General features: G+C 41.9%; 2 protein-coding genes across 8 annotated transcripts in view; one reads left to right on the top strand and one right to left on the bottom strand.

The window, feature by feature from the left end:
* COL4A4 (collagen type IV alpha 4 chain) overlaps positions 1-20,216 on the bottom strand; it is a 140,645-nt gene extending 120,429 nt beyond the window's left edge. For 3 of the 6 annotated variants that reach the window (XR_003793820.1, XM_029224500.1, XM_029224504.1), the window contains exons 1-3: positions 19,563-19,730; positions 4,357-4,522; positions 743-785 (exon numbers count right to left, since the gene is read on the bottom strand). Coding sequence is in view for 3 of the 6 variants with exons in the window: in XM_029224500.1 (XP_029080333.1) it covers positions 743-785; positions 4,357-4,412 (99 nt within the window). In the remaining 3 variants the exon portion in view is untranslated. Of the gene's footprint in view, positions 1-742; positions 786-4,356; positions 4,523-19,562; positions 19,731-19,965 lie in introns of those variants that run through there. The other 3 variants (XM_029224501.1, XM_029224502.1, XM_029224503.1) reach the window with 3 other exon arrangements.
* COL4A3 (collagen type IV alpha 3 chain) overlaps positions 19,765-22,147 on the top strand; it is a 133,976-nt gene continuing 131,593 nt past the window's right edge. Inside the window, exons 1-2 of one of the 2 annotated variants that reach the window (XM_029224497.1) lie at positions 19,765-20,036; positions 20,190-20,341. In XM_029224497.1, the coding sequence (XP_029080330.1) occupies positions 20,255-20,341 (87 nt within the window). In that variant the 5' untranslated portion in view covers positions 19,765-20,036; positions 20,190-20,254. Of the gene's footprint in view, positions 20,037-20,189; positions 20,342-22,147 lie in introns of those variants that run through there. The other variant, XM_029224498.1, reaches the window with a different exon arrangement.

Raw genomic sequence — 22,147 nt, 5'->3', positions numbered from 1 at the left:
GTTACCATGTGATCCTGAAATCCCACTTCTGGGTATTTATCCAGAGAAAACTCTAATTTGAAAAAATACATGCACCCCAATGTTCATAGCAGCACTATTTACAATAGCCAAGACATGGAAGCAACTTAAATGTCCATTAACAGATGAATGGATAAAGAAGATGTGGTAAATAAATATATATATATATATATATATATATATATATAAAATGGTATATTAGCCATAAAAAAGAATGAAATCATGCCATTTACAGCAATATGGATGGACCTAGAAATTATCATACTAAGTGAAATAAGCCAGAGAAGGACAAATATATGATATCGCTTATATGTGGAATCTAAAAAAAATGATACAAATGAATTTATTTACAAAACAGAAATAAACTCACAGACACAGAAAACAAACTTATGGTTACCAAAGGGGAAAGGAGGGGAGGGATAAATTAGGAGTTTGGGATTAACATATACACACTACTATATATAAAATAGATAACCAACAGGGACCTACTGTATAGCACAGGGAACTATATTAAATATCTTGTAATAATCTATAACGGAAAAGAATCAAGATATAGATAGATAGATAGATAAACAGAATCACTTTGCTGTACACCTGAAACTAACACAATATTGTAAATTAACTATACTTGCATTTTTAAAAATGGTTAAAAAAGTATAATAAAAATGATTCATTCAATACAGTGAATTTTCAACATGCAATCAGAGCTCATTAATGGACTTACCCCGTACGCATGTTGTACAGAAAAGAGAATAAGTACAAGCAACCTACAAAAAAGCAAAAATGCAGATTAACTTAAACTGCTGGTTTTAATGCAAAACAACCTAAAAAGAAAAAGAACACAAGAATTAACTCCAGAAACCTTTTTTTTAGTTTCCAATAAGGCTACTGTCGCCAGTTGATTGTCACAAGTGACAAGATAAATGTTATCCTCTCTCTGGATATCATCACTACATTTCCTCCTTTTAATCAGTCAAGTACTCACAACCTTTGGTGTGGTCCTCATTGTGCTGGGTGCGGCGGGGACACTTGGAAGGTGAGACCTGGATGGACGGATGATTGGAGGGAGACGACTCTCATAATGAAAACTAGAGGAGAGCTGGAAGGAGGCAGCCTTGTCCAGGAACTGCTGCAAAGACTAGTGTATCCTGGATGCTGTTAAGTGGAACCAGCCGGAAGGAGGGAGGATGGAAGAAACCTAACCGGACTGGGGAGACGGTTTGGGAAACAATACGAACAAGTCAGGGGAGAGTTAGGTAGTTCAGGGTCTTATAAGTGAGGCAGAAATCCAACTGGGGTAACATCATTATTATAGAGAAATTTTAACAGGAAAGATGCAACCAAAGAAAGACTGAATGTGTGTGTCCTACCCCAATTCATATGTTGAAATCCTAACCCCCATGTGATAGTATTAGGAGGTGGGGCCTTTGGGAGTATTAGGTCATGAGGGTGCAGTCCTTGTGAATGGGATTATTCCCCTTCTAAAAGGACCTGGAGAGCTCTCTCTCAGTCCTTCTCCCACGTGAGGATACGATGAGAAGCCAGCAGTCTGCAACCCAGGAGAGCGTCCTCACAAAAACATGCCCATGCTGATACCCGGATCTCAGACTGTCAGCCTCCAGAACTGTGAGAAATAAATTTGCATTGCTCATAAGCCCCCCAGTCGATGGTATGTGTCACAGCAGCCTGGAGTGACTAGGACAACCACTCAAAACTGCATATGTCTGCCTCGGGCTTATGATTGTCCAAGAGCTTCCACATCCATCATCGCATTGAATCCTTAAAACAGGGCTTGGATGGGAGGAGAACTGGGGCCCAGACTCAAGCTGTGATTTCTCTGCCACCCTTGTCCCTTTTTTCGTGTAGAGCCTTCTCCTCTCTGAAACCTCCTGTCCAAAGGAGGCTTATTTCTCCATCCTCGGCTCCTTCTTCTTGCATTGAGATGCTGATAAGCATTACAGAAACCTACAGAGCCATGCCTCTGCGTAAGACCCAGGCTAGGAGATGGGAGACTGCGAGTGGGTCCGGCCCACACTCACTGGCCTCCACACTAAAGTCCCCCTTCGCCACGACCCTTCTCTTGGAATTCATGACAATTCCAGTATAGGCCAGGGTGGCATTTCAGTGTAGTAATGGAGTAAATCAGAAAAGAAAAAGGGGAAAGACGTGTTAAGTAGAGGGAATAAACTGTTTTAAATCAAAAAGTATTTACAACAACGGTTGTTTAATCAGGTCGTTATCACTTTGGACATTTGTAAATAAGGACAGGTTACATCTTATAGCAATTTTGGCCTCTGTATATATAGTCTCATTAAAATTGTAGGCAGGGTAGGTTTTTCCACATTTTACACCAGAGCAAACTGACTCAGAAATGTTGGATAACGTGCCCAAAAGGCTGTAGGCAGAGTGGCTCGGAGGTGGCACTTCAGACAGATCGGAATCCCTGTGACTGTCCCTTCTCCCCCCCCCCACCCCCCATTTGTTCCTCCCGCTGCTTAATATATTTAAAAATAAGGCAATTCCTTTTTTTTTTAATACAGCAGGTTTTTAAAAAAATAAGGCAATTCTATTTTTTATGTTTTTTTTAAAATTATAGTTGATTTACAATGCTGTGTTAGTTTTAGGTCTACAGTAAACTGATTCAGATATATATATATACACACATTCTTTTTCAGATTCTTTTCCAATATATATTACAAGATACCGAATATAGTTCCCTGTGCTACACAGTAGGTCCTTGTTGATTATCTATTTTATATATAGTAGTGTGCATCTGTTAATCCCAAAGTCCTAATTTATCCTTTCCCTCTCTTTCCCCTTTGGTAACCATACATTTGTGTTCTATGTCTGTGAGTCTGTTTCTGTGTTGTAAATAAGTTCATTGGTATCATTTTTTTAGATTCCACATATAAGCGATATCACATGGTATTTGTTTTTCTCTGTTGGACTTCACTTAGTATGATCATTTCTAGTTGCATCCATGCTGCCGCAAATGGCATTATTTAATACTTTTTTATGGCTGAGTAATATTCTATTGCATATATCTACACCATATCTTCTTCATCTATTCATCTGTCGACGGACACTTAGGTTGCTTCTATGTCTTGACTATTGTAAATAGTGCTGCTATGAACACAGGGGTTCATGTTACCTTTTTGAATCAGAATTTTCATCTTTTCCAGATATACGCTTAGGAGTGGGGTTGCTTTTTTTTTTTTCTTTAAAGAACAATTCAAAATTAAGAGTACTTTGCAGTTTCCTTCACATTCGCTCCAAATAAATAAGACTTGGTTGCATTTCTGAAAGAATTGCGTCCTCCCTCCCATCCCCCTCTCTCAACCTTCACTGCCCATCAATACATGTTCATCAGCTCCAAAACTTCTCACATTTTTCACTGTTTAACATTTCCCTGTCTTAATTCCCAAAATTTTTTTTAGTCACCTCGAATAATCTCATATTAGTTTCCTACTGCTGCTGTAACACATGACCACAAACTCAGTGGCTGAAAACAATACAAATTTATTCTCTTATGGCTCTGGAGGTCAGAAGTCTAAGTAGGTCTCACTGGCAGAAGATCAAGGTGCTGGCAGGGCTGTGTTCCTTCTGGAGGCTCCAAGGGAGACTCAGTTTCCTTGCTTTTTCCAGATTCTAAAGGCTGCCTGCATTCCCTGGCTCACGGTCTGTTCCACCTTCAAAGCCAGCGGTGACCAGCTGAGTCTCTCCCTTGCTGCAACCCTCCGGCCTCTGCTCTTTTCATCACATCTCCTTCTCGACTCTCACTCTTCTGCCTTCCTCTTTTGCTTCTAGGGACCCTTTTAATTATACTGGGCTCACCCAGATAATCCAGGATAATTTCCCCATGGCAAGGTCAGCTGATTAGCAACGTTAATTTCATCGACAACCATAATTCCCCCTTGCTACATAGCAGAGCAGTTCAGAGGCTCTGGGCATTAGGGTGTGGACATCTCTGGGGGTCATTATTCTGCCTACCCCACTCATGAAGTGCATTGTCCTAACTCTCCTAGTTATAGGGACCCTGCTGCTCTGGACATATGAGAAGGTTTTTGCTATTCAAACCCAGTGAATAGGAGAGCAAGAATCTGTAGCCTTGTGCATCCTCCCACTGGGTGATCATGTGGGTGCAACTGGTGGAGAGGAGAGAGGACTGCTGTTTAATAATAAAAATGAATCACAGAATGGCAGCAGGCATAATCCATAGGTTTCTGGAATAATTGGGCTTTTTGACATGTGAAGCATTCAGATAATTTACACCTGCAGAACCAACCTTTAGGGGAAATTATTAAATAAAAACCAGTGATCGTACTTGAGGACACTCACCAGGAATCTGTGGCCAAGGGCTTGATCCACCTGAAAGAGCGCCTTACCAATGCCATGTGCACGAATTACTTCACAGTCAAATCTTGGTACTTAAAAAAATTCTGCCACTCTTCTCTTCCAGAAGACTCTCATCTACAAGTGAGGTTCTATGTCCTGGGTTTAAAGTCTGTATATGTTAAATATAAATATATCTCTTAAAACAGAGTATGCATTATAATGTTGAAAATAATTACTTTCATCATTCAGAGTTAGTGATGGAAATATTTTCTAAAGGGGAACTTCAACAGTGTTTTGACATAACAATCTTTTCTTAGCAATGGTTAAACTGAATACTTAATTTTTAATTCTTAGAAGTAAAAATATTCTCAAATTCTTTATGGCATAAATATATTTTTGAGAAATGAAAAGATATATGTATGTAATGCTTGTACAAAAAATATTACTTCATTTTGCTAAGGGGAATTTTCTTCGATTTAATCTTTTCTCTTAAAAATCCAAGCTACGATTCTTTCAAGTGCTTTTTTTATTTTTTGAAACTAAAAAGGAATCCCCTAGTATAGAAATACACATTTTGCCTACATACAGAAAACACATATAAACATGTTTTTATGGAAAATGGTACAACATTCTGGCAGGTCGTCAAAAAGTTCAACATAGAGTTACCATATGACCCAGCAATTTCATTCCTAGGTATATACCCGAGAGAACTGACAACATATGTTCACACATAAACTTGTACATGAATATTTACTGCAGCATTATTTGTAATAGCCAAAAAATGGGAACGACTCACTTCAACTGATGAATAGATAAGCAAAACGTGCTACATCCATACAATGGAATACTATTCGACCATAAAAAGCAATGAAGTACCAATCCGTGCTACAACGTGGATGAACCTTGAAAACATTATCCCAAGTGAAAGAAATCACATACTGTATAATTCCATGTATATGGAATGTCCCGAATAGGCAACTTCATGGAGACAGAAAATAGATTAGTAATTATCAGGGGTTGGAGAAGGGGAGAGTTGGGGTGATGGAAATGTTCTGGAACTGGATAGTGGTGATGGTTACATTCTAAGAACACTAAAAACCACTGAATTATAAACTTTAAAAGAGTAAAGATGGTGTGTTTTATTTTGTGAACTTTATCTCAATTTTAAAAAAGAAAAAATATTTTGACTCAAAGAACTGTATGCTTTGATAAAAGATCTCTTTGGCTGAACGAACTGAAATGTCTCATCTTTAAAACTTTGGCTTCTCTGAAGACCTGTATCTGTAAGAATTGGGTAGAGAGAAGGAAACTGGGAGTGTAGAATGTTACAAACTATTTTTAAACTTCTGGATAAAATCTGGATAAACTAACTCAGTGTTGCATTTATGAAAGACTAGTTTTCCAAGTAAGTGGTGGAACAACATTCCATGATAGTTTCAAAACCAAGTAGAAACAGAATCACTTTGAGTACCTAGATCTTCTCCCATCCCTAAATCCATCATTTTAAATATTTTTTTACTTGCATTCCAGAAGCAAGTCTCAGTAAAACAAATTATTGTTTTATGAGGAATACACAAATTGGTTTGAATCATTCAAAATGTATTTGATATTTTAAACAAATAGGAAACACAGTCAAAAATTAAAGAAAACCAGAGGTATTTGCATTTTAACCAAAAAATAGATACATCATGCAATTAGTCTCCAGACGTATTGTGATAAAGCATGCATCAAGGGGACTTTGTCAAAATAGTGTGTTGCTGTGGTCACCTTTCAGAGGAAGAATGTCTGATGGTGGCCCTAACACCTAGGAGTGTCTCAGTACATTTTAATTGAAAAGATGGCTGGGTGGATAGATGCATGAATGGACGGCTGACCCAACCTGCAGGAACCTAACTGGTCTCCCATTAGTCAGTGGGACTGTCCAATGTGAAAGGACATTAACTAACAGTGAGAGGACACTGCTATGCTGGGAGTAGCCAATGCATTCCCATCACCATGCACTTAGTTACTATATAAGCTCTATGACAATAGGGATTTCATCTTTTTTTATTCACAGGTTTATCCCCAGTGCCATAATAGTCTCTGAAATATAATAAGTACCCAATGTATATCTGTTGGATGAATGGACTTATAGAAGACACTCTGGGACCTTTCAAATGTGAATCAAATATATTTAATAGGGGGTGTAAGATGAGGCTAATTTTGAATATACAAGAGGGTAGAAGAAGGGAGAATGAAGGAGATGGAAAGAAAAATCATAATGGCATTGGAAGAAGTAATGAGAAACCAACACTTACTGATTATACATAGGACCCTCTGCCTAGAGTGTTGCCCACAATCAAGTCACCTCTTTTCACCACAGTTTAGTAAGAAAAGTATTATTTTCATTGCGTAAGAAAAGCAAACTGGGGAATTCCCTGGCAGGGTCCAGTGGTTAAGAACTCCGCGCTCTCAATGCCATGGGCCAGGGTTCAATCCCTGGTCAGGTAACTAAAATCCTACAAGCCCCGCAGCACGACCAAAAAAAAAAAAAAAAAGGACACTGGATCAGTTTAATTAATTGCGCAAAGTTGCGGAGCTAATAAATGGCAGAATCTGGATTTCTGTACTCCAACATATGTCCCTTCTCCCAACTGACACCCCAGGCTTCAGACTTTTCTGCTCTCAAACTCCCATTAGAATTTTGAAAAACCTACTTGAACCCTCTCTTCCTTTTTTAAAGTTAACATATAAAATCTTTAATCTTTTTATTGCAAGGAGTATAATTTGCAACACTGTAAATGGTTACCTATAAAATAAAACTGTTGCAGCACTATTTTAGCTGTAGCCAGTACATCACAATACCAGGCAATCTGATTTTCACCATCATCAGTATAAAATATATGCACACGGTTTTTAACATTATTTTTCTTCATGATTTTGTCTTTCCATTCCACTCCCCCACATATATCCTTGTGCAATATAATTTTATACTTGAAAATCATATTGATCACCCCACACTACCTCTCTGCAACAAAAATACATATAAATTCGGTATTTTTTAAATTTCTTATGATCACAAATCTCTGAATCTTAAAAAAGATTTTTCTCCCGGATTGACTTATGGTTATGATTAGTAGTAGTATATGATTCATCAAAGACATAAATAAATTTAAATCTTTATAAACAATTACTAAACATTAAAAGTGAAATTATATTGGAAATGTCATTGGCAATGAAAGAAGTGGGCTCTTTTGTTTCTCAGTTAGTTTATTTAACCCTAGAGTAATAATTCTTCTTACTGGAATGAGACAGGTTCAGCAACAATGTTACTTCCATTTTAATTTTTAAAGCTGTAAAGCCTAATAAAACTTATTCACAAAGTTCAGAAGTTGTGAATGGAAGGAATCTGTAACACAAATGTCACTCAATTCTGAGAACTTCTCTTGAGTTGTATATCAAAAGCAATATAGAATTTATCCTCCAGAATCATTTTGAAAGATCTACCAGTTGATAGAGTCTTCCTTCAATCGTGATGAAAACAGAAAGTGGGAAACCAACTGGCCCAGGGGATGTGCAGCCCAGAAGGTAGATGCTTTCTGTTCTCAACACCCTTCATCCGGCCCCACAAACAGTCTGGACAAAGCAGGCTGGTAACATTTGGGATGGATGGGGCAGAGGGATGGGGTGGAGGTATGCCTTTCTTTTGAAAAGTAGAAGGACAGTCGTGAAGGGGTGGTGAGAACCTAGTCCAAAGGCCCATTTTCAGATAGAACAATCCTAAGAAATAATATCTGTAACAGTTGAGAAATTAATTCCTTTAATTACTTGTCCAAGCTGCTTGCATAACTTTTAAGAATCTTTTGGTCTCCCAAGGGTACATGTACCCCAGTTTGGGGCTCTGTGCTTTAGATGAGCTGCAAAAAGGAAAACCACTGCCTTGTTCACTGTTTTACCTAGAGCATGACTACTTGCTCATCCCACGCATCTGTCTAGCCTGAAAACAAAGCTACAGAGGAGTCGCAGAGACTTTAGGACTGTTCTCCAGCCTAGGGTGCAGCTCCTAGGTCACAGCTAAGTAAAGGCCCATCTGGCTGTCAGCTGGACACCGTGAACAGCTGTGTGTACAGCACTCCACAGTTCCCAAAAGGCTGTCACACATGGTATCCACAACAGTCTAGGAGGATTTCCTTTGTTGCAACTGCCTGTGTTAAGAGCAAAAAACCTTTGGTCTCAACCATGCTTTTGATGACACCAAATAAAAACACCCCAGAACAGCATCCCTCTAACCTATCTTCTCATAAATAAAAGGCTGTCATCACATAGGAGTGGCCAAGACAGTATGTTTCTAATTGGAGTCTATCAAAAAAAAAAAAAAAAAAGCCTAAACAACCCAAATGCAATGCCACTAAAACATATAGAAACAACAGCTTTGGGAGAATGCCTACCTTGGAAACTTTTTCAAAGCTTCTGTACCTTTCAAAGGGTATGCTTTATTCTGCCAACTGTTATTCTCAAGAAGGGAGTGTTGAGTGCTATGGAGTGCAGTATCAGAGCCCCCTAAGTCCCCACCTTTGGCTCTTAATTGGGAGCATGACCAGGTTTTCACCACCTGATTCCATCTCCCCAGGCACACGGAAACTTGGGGAATAACCAAAGCTTGACCCAACCCAGAGCTTGGCTTGGTAACACAGAACTCTGGGCCAGAGGATGGTACAAAAACATCTTCTGAACCAGTCCTCTGAAATTAGGACACTGAGAGAAGAAAGGGAGATGAGGGAGGAAGGATGCATCCAGTACATCCTGAAGTACAGCCAGGCGTTAGAAAACTGGGACAAGTCAAGGCCAAGTGCAAGCCTGAGTTTAGAGGAAACAGATAAGCTAAGTAATCAGAAAAAGCTGTTTCCAAGAGAGGAAAACGCAAAAAGAGAAAGACAGATGGTCTCATGAGAGGATGAAAAAACCAGCTCCTTCCCGAGAGCCCCCCCAATTCCTGACACAGTCTTGCAGTCAATTCCCTTTTCTTAAGCAAACTGACCTGTGCAGCTGAGTCTGATAAAAAGCACTGTCCTCATCACAGCTGCTCCCAAGGCTGTGACATACCTCAGGGAGCTCATTTGAAGCCACCCACCCCCAACAGGGAAGCTGAACGTCCGTGCCCTGGGCCTTTGACATCCATCTCCCTCACTGACCAAGTCCATAGGCTCTTGCCCAGCAGTGTATTTATATCAGTAATTTCTAGCATGCATATTCAGCAGATATCATTGTGTTCTCTTCCTCCAACTCCCTGGGATTATTTTTTTTTCTTCACTCCTTTATGAAAATTCCTGGGCTCCAATTCCCCTGGGACTGCCTAGGAGTCTGTGCCCAAAATTTTCCAAAGGCTAGGTCTGGGAACAGGATCTGAGATCTTCCAAATCATTCTCTGTCCCATGGGGAATTTGTTTTCTCTGCAACCCAATCTTGAATAGAAATACACCGTGCTGGAGTTCTCATCAATTGGGGGATGGGCGGGGGGCAATGGCCAAGATTGGAGGACCAGATAAACAGGAGCCTGAGGAGTGGAATCTTCCAGTCATAAAAGGTAGCAGAAATACAATGTCTTTTCTTTTCCCAAGTAACATAAAGTCTCCGAGCTCTTTTTAACAATATTTGTTCTTTCAGGGAAATCATTTCTTATTAACTCAATGACTACATGGTCTTTCCTTTGACTTTCTGACACTGAGCTATCTGAAGACTCTCTTTCCAAGCCTAAATTTTTTGGATGGTCTGAACACCTATTTTTATATACCTTTATCTTTCCAAAATAGAATTCCTAAAGGCTCAGCTTTTGGAAAGATATAAGCAAGGGGCCTCAGGGGTTAGAAAAACGCTCCCAGAAAATGAATGGCATGACTGGTGGCTGGATATCTACTTTGAGGCTTATGCTTTCCCTGTTAAGAGATCACCTGACCTTTTCCCAACATCTAAGTTGGTTACTTTCTAAAACCCCGTATCTTTGGGTTGACTCTACCTGCAGACTTTCAAAGCCTTCAGGTTGATTTCAGCTTTTTAGCGAAAACAGTCAATCCCGTCAAACATCACAAGGTTTTGAAAGCAAGTCACGAATCTGTGTGGTCCATGCACTACTGGAATGTGGCTGGAGCATCATGTTCCCTGAGAAGGAACCGGGGAAAACTTGAGAACTGCTCAAGTAAATTCTTGAGACTATCTCTAAGTTCCAACGTGAGCGCCAATCCAGAATGTTGCTGGATTCCGGCCAGGCTTGCCCCCGCCTTGCCTTCCCTCTAGGTTCAGCTGAATTGTTTGAGAGTGCTGCACAGGCCTCAGTTGACCTTGGAGTTGACTTTGCCAGTCCAGGGCCAAATGGACCATATCTCAGCTAATCCACCATTCTGCCAATACAGGCTTTTATTATCATTTTTCTCCATGAGGTCTCCTCCCAAAACCAACAGAACATTTGACCACAGTATTAATAATGTCACCACGTGGGAAACACACGGAGGTGATATAGGTTCCACAAATACACAACTGATTTTCAAAACCAGATGCTCCCTTTACCTCCAAGTTAAGAATGACATTCTTAACTCAGAATGCTAGATGTCTCTTGTCAAAAGCACTACTCCCCCAGGTCATTCTTGGTCTGTGATTTCACCTGCAGGGGGAGTGACTCTGGATTCCCTAGACCTTTCAGACCTCTGAGAGCTGCCTTTGGAGTAAGCTCTGGCAGTAACAGCCCTTGATTCCACTGGGAAGTGCCCACCCCCAACCAACGTACTGAAAGGCTCGCATTTGCTTTTGATGACGTCTTCCCTCCTCCCTAGAGACCCGCTGCCTTCTTCTCCTGGTACCTTGTGGTCTCGTGGTGAGGGAATGAAAGCAGGACTGTAGAGTTACAAAGACTTGTGTTCAGATCTTGATCACTTACCAGTATAACCCTGAGCAAGTGTGTACCCACCCTGAGCTCTTGATTTCTCAGTATGTAAAATGAATGCTTGAGAGAATTACTTGAGTCACAATCCGTGCCTAGCACAGTCTCTGGCATGTGGTAGCAGCTCGATAAATGTTTATTTCCTTCCTTCCTAATTTGCCATGCGGGCAAAACGAGCTCCGGATAAATTAGAGAAGGGTTAGAAAACTGGGAACTGGGGCAAGCCTGGCAGACCTCAGGAGGGGGGCAACACTTGATCTGGGAAGGAAGGAAGATCTGGGCAAATGAGAAGGAGAAATAAGCCGTGACAGTCTCTCCTAAAGTACCTTTTATAACGTCAGGAGAAGTTATCCAGAGGGATGACTCTTCAGTTGGTGTAGAAGAAGGTACACAGGGGGACAAGTCTAGTCAGAATCAGAGTTAACTGGACTCTGAGAGGACTCTTAGGAAAAGGTCAGTATCTGGTTTTATCAACCAGAGAGCCATGATCATCTTCCTCCCCGTAAGAAATTATAATAAGCAGCATTTTCAGCAGGCAACTTCTATGCTAAGCCCTGCGCTAAAGGTTTAACACAGGTCTTCAACCTTCACAATAACCCCACAAGGTAAGTAATATGACTATGTCCTTTTACAAATAATGACAGTTAGTATGAGACATTTCCAGGGCTCAAACTCTAAAGCTTCCCTTATTAACCACTACACTGCACAGCTTCAAAATTCATGGGTAAGTTTCGGGGAATTCATCTCTGGAAAGAACAACTTTAAGCCTTCAATATAGTAGTAGCAGGGAAAGTCATTTATAAATGCAACAGTGCACTGTGGAATGACGACACAGACCTACTAGAGAATGGACTTGAGGATATGGGGAGTGGGAAGGGTAAGCTGTGACAAAGCGAGAGAGACGCATGGACATGTATACACTACCAAACGTAAAATAGATAGCTAGTGGGAAGCAGCTGCATAGCACAGGGAGATCAGCTCAGTGCTCTGTGACCGCCTGGAGGGGTGGGATAGGGAGGGTGGGAGGGAGGGAGACGCAAGAGGGAAGAGATATGGGAACATATGTATATGTATAACTGATTCACTTTGTTATAAAGCAGAAACTAACACACCAATGTAAAGCAATTATATTCCAATAAAGATGTAAAAAAAAAAACAAAAAAACAGTGCACTGTGATACACAGACATTCAGTCTCCCGTGAATCCCAGAAAACTACAGTTCTCCTGTGAAGGTCTTTATGTTTGGAATTTCAACCCTGGAAACTCCTATAGGACAGTTGGAGATCTTAAGGCACCATTTCTAACTAGATTATAGGAAAGTTAAAGCATTTCAGGCAGATATGTAAGCCAAAAAAAAAAAAAAAGAGAGAGAGAGAGAAAAAGAGAGAGAGAGAGATTTCACAAAAGTGTTCAAATGAACTTTTAAGGTTAAACAGAAATACTGGGGCAGGTGTCCAATTGGTTCCAAGAGAGGAGAAAAGCTTTGTCTCGGTGGGGAAGGAGAACCACCTTGGTGTGAATCTTGGGCCCTTTCTAAGGAGAGCTTAACCACCTGCTTTTCCTCATGGTTGCATTCTGTCTTGTGCCCACCCCTGTTTGCCTTGCTTCCTGCAGGAGTTGGTTCTAGAGACTGAGTCTCCTAGTGGCTTCCTCCCTATAGGACAAGACCTGGAGCTAGACTCCTCTAGGAATGCTTCTGCCACTCTGGAACCTAATAAAAGATTCAAGGGCATCCCTCAAACCTGGGCTTCAAAACTATGCCATCCCATAGTCTGCTACAGACCATAAAACACAGTCAGTGTTTCAGCGTCAAACTTACACATTGGAAAATAACTGAGCAAAGCCAAGAGAATGTGCTGTGTACTGGATACGGATGTCGTGTGGGCAGAATGGCCAAGACAATCCATGGTTGGAAGTTTCAGAGAACCACCAAGAATTCCACTATTAAAGTAAGATTATTTCCCCACTAAAATTTGAAAATGAGAAATTTTTGAAACTTCAGAAATTAAGGATAAGAAGAGGTCTATGTTAAATTTTTACAACTACATCTTTACACATATGGGAAAGAAACAAAATAATACATAGAATCTTAACTACATATGAAAATTACAGGATTTGTAAATTCAAATCCACTAAATATATAATAACGGTTAAAATTTAAAGTGATTTTCTATTAACTAGCCTGGCATTAACCAAAAAAAATTTTTTTTGGAATCATCTCCATATAACTTTGATACAACATAAAAAACACCTATGATTATTATTCATTCAAGAAATATCTGTCAATATATGTCAGTTTCCCATTTTGTATCAAATGCCATGCTAGGCACTAGGCACTATGGATACAAAAGTGAATTTGATTTACCTGAACTCAATATTCGGTAAATCAAATTTTCAACTTACTGAATATTGAATTCAATTTGAATTCAACTGAATTCAAAAATTCCATATTACTTTTAAGTAGATTGGGTAAAGTTAAAGATGCATATTATAATCACTAAAGTAACCACTAACAACAATGCAGAGAGATATGACTAGAAGTCAAAAAAAATTTAAATGGAACACTAAAAAATATTTGATTAACACAAAACAATGCTAGGAAGAAGAAAAGAAACAAAAAACAGATGAGATAGATAAAAAGTAAATGGAGAGATGGCAGACCTAAAAACAACTATAGCAACTACATGAAAATGCACTAAAAACTCCTATATAAAGGCAAGATATTGGATTTAAAATAGAAAAAAGAAAAATCCAAGTATATGCTGCCTACAAGATACACAATTTAAATTAAAAGACACAAATAGATTGAAAACAAAAGGCTGAAAAAAGATACACCACACAAACCGTAAGCATAAGGAAAGCAGATGAGCTACCTATATATTTTTAAGGTAACAAGTGGATTTATTTACAGAGAGACACACTCCACAGAGTGTGGGCCATCTCAGAAGGTGGACGAGCTATATTAATAGCACATAAAAGAGACCTCAAGATGGAAAGTGACAATAATGATCAAAAAGTTAATATATCAGAAATCGATAAATACTACAAACATATGGGCTTTGAATGGTTAATAAGTTCTCTGAATGGTTAATAAGTACATGAAAAGATGTTCAACATCTCTAGTTATTAGAGAAATCAAAAGCACGTTAACTGCCACTGTGTAACCATTTGAATAGCTAAAATTTTAAAAGTTGGCAATACCAAAAGAAGGCACCAAAAATACATGGAGGAACTGGAACTCTCATACATTGCTGATGAGAATGAAGATACAGCTACTTTGGAAAACTCTTTCTTTTATGATTAAATATACATCTACCCTATGGTCCAGCCATTTCGCTCCTAGGTATTTATTCAAGAGAAGTGGAAACACATGTCCACACAAAGCCTTGTACAAAAATAGTCATAGTAGCTGTATTCTAGTAGCCCCAAACTGGAAACAATTCAAATGTCCTACAGGTAAATGGATCTTTAAAAAAGCGATGTCCATACAATGGAATTTTACTCAGCTATAGAACAGAACAAACTGCTGATACACGTAACATGGATCAATCTCAGTATTGTTCTGTTGAGCCAAAGAACCCAGGCACCGAAGGGTACACACTGTACGACTCCATTTACATAAAATTCCAGAACATGCTAACCAACCTACAGTGACAGGAAACAGATCAGTGGTTGCCTGGGAATGGACAGGGAGTGAGAGATGGACTGAAACGGGACAGGAGGAAACTTCGGGGAGTGATCGAAAAGCTCTGTATCAGGATCATGCTATTGATTTCACAGGCTGTATGCATCTGTGAAGCTCCATGAATTGTGTACTTTAACTAGGTACAGATTTGGGTACATAAATTAAACCTCAATAAATTTATTTTTAAATGCCGCGGTTACTATATTAAAAACATTAATCTCTGTACCTGCCCTCAAAGGCCTTGTAGCGCGGAAGAGTAAAATACAAGACACTGTCTCTGTGATACATAATAAAGGTCTGCACAAAGGTCTTCACAGAGACCATGATCTTTGACCTTTGATCTAGGTCTCAAAATTCAAGGGTTGCACCAGACAGCCCGAAAGGGAGGTCCCTCAAGGTGGAGGGAATGGCAAGTACAAAAGCATGATGTAAAGAAGGCTGTACGGTGAACTAGAGAAGTATGGGGTGACACAGGAGATTTTTCAAAAGTTGACTTTGGACCCCTCTCTTCTATCCTAAGAAGTGTGAAATAAGCTGTAAAGAAAAAGAGGAGCTTCTGGAAGTTTTAAAATGAGCGAGTTACACGATGTATGTGATGAGCCATTACTAACATTCATCAAATATTTCCAGAGCTCTTCCAGGCATGTGGTAGATTATTTCCCCATCACTTTCAAAATGAAGTGACCAGTTTGGTCAACGAGATGGTGAAGTAGATGTCTCGAGTGTCACACCCAGGTGGCAGTTGTTAGAGCAGTTTTTGATTTCCCCGCATTCTCTTCCCCTTTGGAGGAGATCAGAGAAGACTACGTTGAGTGGGAATTTCCATGAGGTTCCTGAGTAGTTATGATAAGCAGAGCCCTCTCCCCCTTTCTCACCTCCCCACGCCCTGTGATGAATACTCAGTGTAAAGGGAGAAGAAAAATCTTGTTATGTAAGGCTCTGAAATTCGGGGGTTGTTTGTAACTGCCCCCAAAGTAACCTGTTCCTTCTGATACAATGTGCACTTTTATTCTGACAATAACATAGAAGGTGGATTTCAGAGGAAAGAATCTGCAGGGGACTAGCTAGAAGGCTACCGTAATCCACAGATGATAGGTGTAGGCACTGGGACAGGGGCCATGATCTTAGAAAAGAGGAGAAAGAATCTGGAGATGTAATGGAGAGAGTTGAAAATGACTCCGAGATTGTAAAAGAACCCGAGTCTAATTGTTTTAGAGGTGTTGAAAAGAGAAGGTTCTTGAAAGAAGACAGATGACTAAGTGGGGAGATGAAGTTAAAAAAAAGATTAACTTAAAATGTAATTAAGATTAAATTTAATCTTTTTAAAAGATTAAAGGAGAAGCTACAGGCAGCCTGGCAAAGTACATCACATCAAAAGCTGAGGCACATCCCTACACAGGGAAGGCTATAGAAAGATCATAAGCTTTGGAAGAAATCAGACCTGGGTGTGAATCCTGAGTGAATCTGTCAAGTCATCCAGCTTCATTCGTTCAGCAAATAATAAACAACTTCATTCATTCAATAACATTAAAGAACACCAAAAAGTCCACTGTCCTATTGGAGTCAGCCTTCAAAAGTAGGGAAGCAAACATTACACATTTAAGCACTGTGCGACAAACAGACATGATATTGTGATTATGAAAAGGGGGCAAAAACAATAAGACAGGGCTTGTCAAAGGCCATTACCATTTCCCTTTGTTCAAAACCCTTATCTGGCACCAAATCAAAAGCAGAGATTTGTGTGTCCTTTGTACTTACAAAAAGAGAACCATCCTCACTTTCCTTTAGTTTTATCACATTTCAAGAACCAACCGGGAAGCTCTCTTGACTCTAAGGCTGTTTTTTAAAAATCAAAAATTCTGGTTAATTAACACCTAGTGAGCATACCAACATTGTACTAAAGCAGAGTGTATATATGTGGGGAGTGAGAAATGGGTTTGGTTAAACCTGGCTCATAGGCAAGTCACTTCTCAACGTTTAACCACGTGGAGAGCTTGGTGAAAAAAGGCTCTAATTCAGTGGGTCTGGGGTGGTGCCTGAGATTCCTTCTGCATTTCTAACCAGCTCTCCAGGATGCCAAACCTGCGGCTCCCAGGGATGCCAAGCAGCAAGGTTCTAGATGCCTTAAGAGTCTATTGACCTCAAGGGAGCTGGTGGAGTATGCTTGACTCTTGCCACTTTACTGCTGAGCTGAGAAAAGCATCTCTACCATGTGCCACTATTTCTCATCAGCTTCCTTTGTTTTCCTTTACAAAACTGGAGAATCAGATTCCAGTATGTGACTGTTTTATGAAGACCCTGGACAAAGGACTTCTAATGGATTACTGAATTAGATTCCTACAGTTCTTTGAGGTGGGTACCCTGATTATGCCCGCTTTATAGAAGAGAAGACCCCAAGCCACATTAGTAAGTGTGGAAAAGATTCAAAATCTAGAGTCTACTCTAGAGACCATACTCTTAACCACTGCTTCCTCCTTGCTGTGGTTACATCACAAGTTTCTTTCCTGCTCTTTTGCAGTGTTGGAAGTGACTTGCAGTTGACTGCTGCCTCCCCTTTCTAAAGTCGATAAAGCCAAGTCTGGACTTCTGTCAGAATGACTTGGTTTCATTTCAAAGGCAATTGAAATCCAAATTAAAAAATCTTCTGGAATTCAGCAAAAAGAAGGAAAATTTAACTCTAGCATTGAAGGTTGTTTTTTTTTTGTCCAGGAAGTAATGTCAGTTCATGCAAGATTGTCATATGCCTCAGAATTCTTGGGCACTGTTATTTTATCAAGAGAGCACCTGATGTCCTATCTAACAAGGATGGCAGGAGGAGGTTCCACAAGAACCCTCCCTATCAATGGCGAGAAGCTACTATATACCACACAGCAACATCTGTGGTCTGGGCACTCATAGGACTTAATAAAGAGTTTAATACATGTCCTTTTTATTATTCTATGAAGAAGAGTCCCTGATTCAATGCAACTAACTGAACTATGCATGGAAAACAGTGGCTCTCAAATTTGGTTGCACATGGGAATCTCCAGAGAGCTTTAAATACAGATACCTGAGTCCTACTGCTGGGGAGTCCAGTGTAACTGACTTGGGATGTTTCAGGATTTTTAGATGGTCCTTAGGAGATTCTAATACACAGCCAGAGTTGACAATCACTGGCATAAAAAACAGGGGGAAGGAGCTTCCCTGGTGGTGCAGTGGTTAAGAATCCGCCTGCCAATGCAGGGGACACGGGTTGGAGCCCTGGTCCGGGAAGATCCCACATGCCGCAGAGCAACTAAGCCCGTGAGCCACAGCTACTGAGCCCGCGCTCTAGAGCCCGTGCTCTGCAACAAGAGAAGCCACCACGATGAGAAGCCCGCGCACCGCAATAAAGAGCAGCCCCCGCTTGCTGCAACTAGAGAAAGCCCGTGCACAGCAACGAAAACCCAACTCAGCCAAAAATAAATAAATAAATTTATATATATACATATATGTATATATATATATATAAACAGAGGGAAGTGTATAATGTTCACTCTACAACCAAAAAGGGGGGTGTGCATCTCCATTCACTCACTGTCAGGGTTTCGCCTACCTACATAGCTACATATGTCTAATACACATTCTAATTGCAAGCAAATGGTTCTCCACAATCAGTGACCAAACCACATATTTCACACTGTGTGTTTGATGACCGACTACATCAGCAACGCTGATCCAAAGTAGCGGTTCTTAACCTGGAGATGGAATTCAGGTGGTCTGTGAACTTAGATGGGAACAAATATTACATCTCTACGTTCACTAAACTTTCCTGGAAGTTCAGCATTTCCTTCAGTTATGAAAATAGCTAACAAACCACAATAGTATTAGCAGTTCTTGAGAGTTTGCACCCACTGGTATTTTCACGTCACATTTCAGTTTTGCAGTCATCAGTACTTTGAGATTACAGTTGTTTAATAGATCTGCTGTTAGATCTAGGTATTTAGTGCAATAATAACGATGCACCTATGTTACTATTTCATGACTTTAATACTTTGATAATGTATTCAAAGTTAAACTGATTCTGATAACTGAATTATTCTAAGAAGGATCTAAATGCTTCATCAGATCCGATGTGGTCAGTGGCACAAGAAAAGGGCACGAGCCCTGCTCTGAGGACGGTGCCCTAGCAAGCCAGATATTGCACGTTTGCGTCCAAGGCCACCTCCGAGAAGGGCCCTCTCAGGAGGGAGACACCCCTACAAAGTTGGCTCTTGGCTTTCCCTGCATTTCCGCAGATAAGATTTAACGTGAAAAAGCCAGTTCAACGCGGCAGAAAATAGAATGGATGGGCTTTCTCTTTACCCTCAGCTGCCTCTTGCTCTTGGCATTTCGTTGTGCCCAGACTGCCAGGCTGGTAACTCGAGCCTCCAAATTAATCAAAACACACAGCGCCCAGTTCAAACCCAGGCAGACAAGCCGGGAGCCAGACAAGCTCTCGTCTGGTGACCCCCAGCCCAGCTCCCCCTCCCCGCCCGCCAGCCCGCGCGCCCCACCCTGGGATGCCACGCTCCCTCCACCGCCCGCGCTTCCACGCGGGTGGCCCGGGCCCTGGGGCTGCCATCCGTCGCCCAGACTGGGTCGGGGGCACCTTACCTCGTGGGGACGCCCGCCGCCCCGGGAGCCACGACTGCGCCCGCCCGCGCGGCGCGCACCTCCCACCGCGCCCAATTCCGCGGGCGACTCGGCTGCCTCTTCCCCACGCGCTCACCGCCGGGTCCGGCGGCTGCCGGATTGGAGACGCGTTGAGAAAGGGAAAGAGGCGAGACGGCAGCGGCCGGGAGCCGGAGCGAGCGGAGCCGCGCGAGTGCAGACGCCCGGCGCGCCTCCCGCTTAATCTGAGCAGGGCCGCTGGCCACTCCCTCCCCCGTGCTCCGCCGCCTCCACAACGCTCACCCCCCAAACTCCCCACCTCCGACTCGCAGACCCTTGCCCCGCCTAGGCCCCTGAACCTTGGGAGCGTCACCTCTTTAACCCCTGACCCTGGCCCCGCACCCACCTGCCCCGCAGGCGCGCAGCCCTTTCTCACAGCCTCCTGGCACGCTTCCTGGGTCGGAGGGACATCTCCCGGTGAGTTGGCGGGGAGGGGGAACGGGGGCGGGACCTAAGCCACTTCTTCCCTCCCTTGAAGCCTCGGTGGGGAGGCTGAGCCCTACAAAACCCGCCCCGGGCGGGCGGGCCAGGCTAGCTTCACAGCCGGGCCCCTCAACCCGCGCCGCGCAGGGCACGCGGCGGCCCGAGAGCCTGCGGGCCCCTGGACACGCCGGGGCTCCTAGCGGACGCCCACGATGCGCCCTGGGACGGCGCCGAGGCCGCCGGCGCTGCTGCTTCTGCTTCAGCTGGTGCTCCTGGTGGCCGCGCCCACTGCCGGCAAGGTGAGTACGCGGCGCTGAGACCCCCGCCCCGCGTCCTCCGACAGGCCGGCCCCGCCCGCGGGGGCGCTGCCCTTCACCCTCTGCTGGTGCGTGCGGTGACTGCGGGCGCCAAGCAGACACCTCAGGGGGCAGCGTGGGGACGGGGGCAAGCGGGGATGCACGGGAACAGGTGGAATGCGCGGGGCTGGAGGGAGGGGCGAGGAGGAGGCTTGGAGGGCTCCTAGGGGTCAGGGATGGAGAAGGCCCTGACAGAGGTAGATAGGTAAGTAGGTAGGTAGACGGATGATAGATAGATAGATAGATAGATAGATAGATAGATAGATAGATAGATAGATAGATTAGATATGCAGGCAGGTAGATATAGAGATGTGGAAAGATAGATAATCTCCAGGGATGAGCGCTTGAGAACACGGGATATACAGACGCGCGATGTCACACCGGTGAATCAGAGCAGGCACATGGCCTGGCTGAGAGGACAGAGGGCTGGAGTCCCAGCCCTGCCACTTCCTAGATGTCACCTCACACTGAACTCTGACCTCTCTGGGGCTCGCTTTTCCTCCTTGTCAATACTTGCCCTCAAGTGTTCCATCAGTTTTGTTGAGAAAAGCAAATGCCGTCACTGAAAATTTAATAGCACCTTAGAAATAGAACTCATGTTAGGATAAATTAAACAATCTGTCGCTGTGATTTCTATTCAAAATTTGAGGGCTCCTGGATTCATTTATATCCACCCGTATATTTCTTATTCTTTGCGAAGATAAATTAGTGTCCTCAAAACTGTTATGACTCCTAGAGTTGACTTACTTGATCTTAACTGGTGAAAGTGCAATTTAACTTTTCAGCCGCCTTCTGTGACTTTTACGCAGAAAACTTAATCTGGGATGACAACGCAGTGTAAGTTTCGTTTCCCAGAATGATCAGATGTTTTTCAAATTTCATGATTAAGATTGTGATTGGAAATTAATAGTCACATAAATATGTGTTAACGTGAAAATGTTTTTCGAACCTTCAGTCACAGGAAATACAAGTATTTTCCATTTAAGTTAAATTTTAAATTATGACATTACAGGTGAAGCTAAAACCCCCTTTGATCACCTCCATACCTTACCCCACCCCGTCTAAAGAGATATATCCACTCTCACCACTTTGTGTTTCTTTTCAGACATTTTTCTAGGCATTTACGTATTCATATATGGACCTACAAACAATATGTGTTTTTTGTTTGTATTTTTTAACATAATCGATACCATATACCTATGCTGTATATATCCTTTTGCATCCTGCAGGTCTCCCCATGGCAGTATTTGAGATAGATCTACCTCTTTTCTTTTTTCCTTATTGCATTATTGTATAGTTTTCCATGATATGAATATGCCAAAGTTAATTGAGCCATTCCCCTACCAATTTACATTTAGGCTATTTAGTGTTTTATATTCTAAAGGATTTTGTAATCCATGTAATCCCTTCATGTAGTTATAGTTCTAACAGAAATGTGCTTTGCATAGACTAAGAATGCCCAACCCAGGTAGCTCAGTAATTCTGGGCATGATGGTTAGAACTCATCTAAGTCAGTATTGAATGTCTACCAGCATTAATCCAGGAACAAATCCAACAACTAAAAACAACTAAAGGAAGTGTATGTATGTCGTGGGAAGGGCTGGGGAAGAGTTCCAGAGCAGGGTTTGCACATTCTTCTAGAGTTCAAAGAAGAGGGGAGATTAGGGACAGTGGAGAAAGAGGGGAAGAATTACACACCAGTAAAGATCAGCCTGAAAAAGTGATCCTCTGTAATCATTCAACCTCTAG

The sequence above is a fragment of the Monodon monoceros genome, unplaced genomic scaffold (assembly GCF_005190385.1).
Source record: "Monodon monoceros isolate NGI ecotype Baffin Bay Population unplaced genomic scaffold, NGI_Narwhal_1 Super_Scaffold_16, whole genome shotgun sequence".
NCBI lineage: Eukaryota > Metazoa > Chordata > Mammalia > Artiodactyla > Monodontidae > Monodon > Monodon monoceros.
The sequence above is the reverse complement of the archived record's forward strand: the minus strand, read 5'-3'. Positions and strand labels throughout refer to the sequence as shown.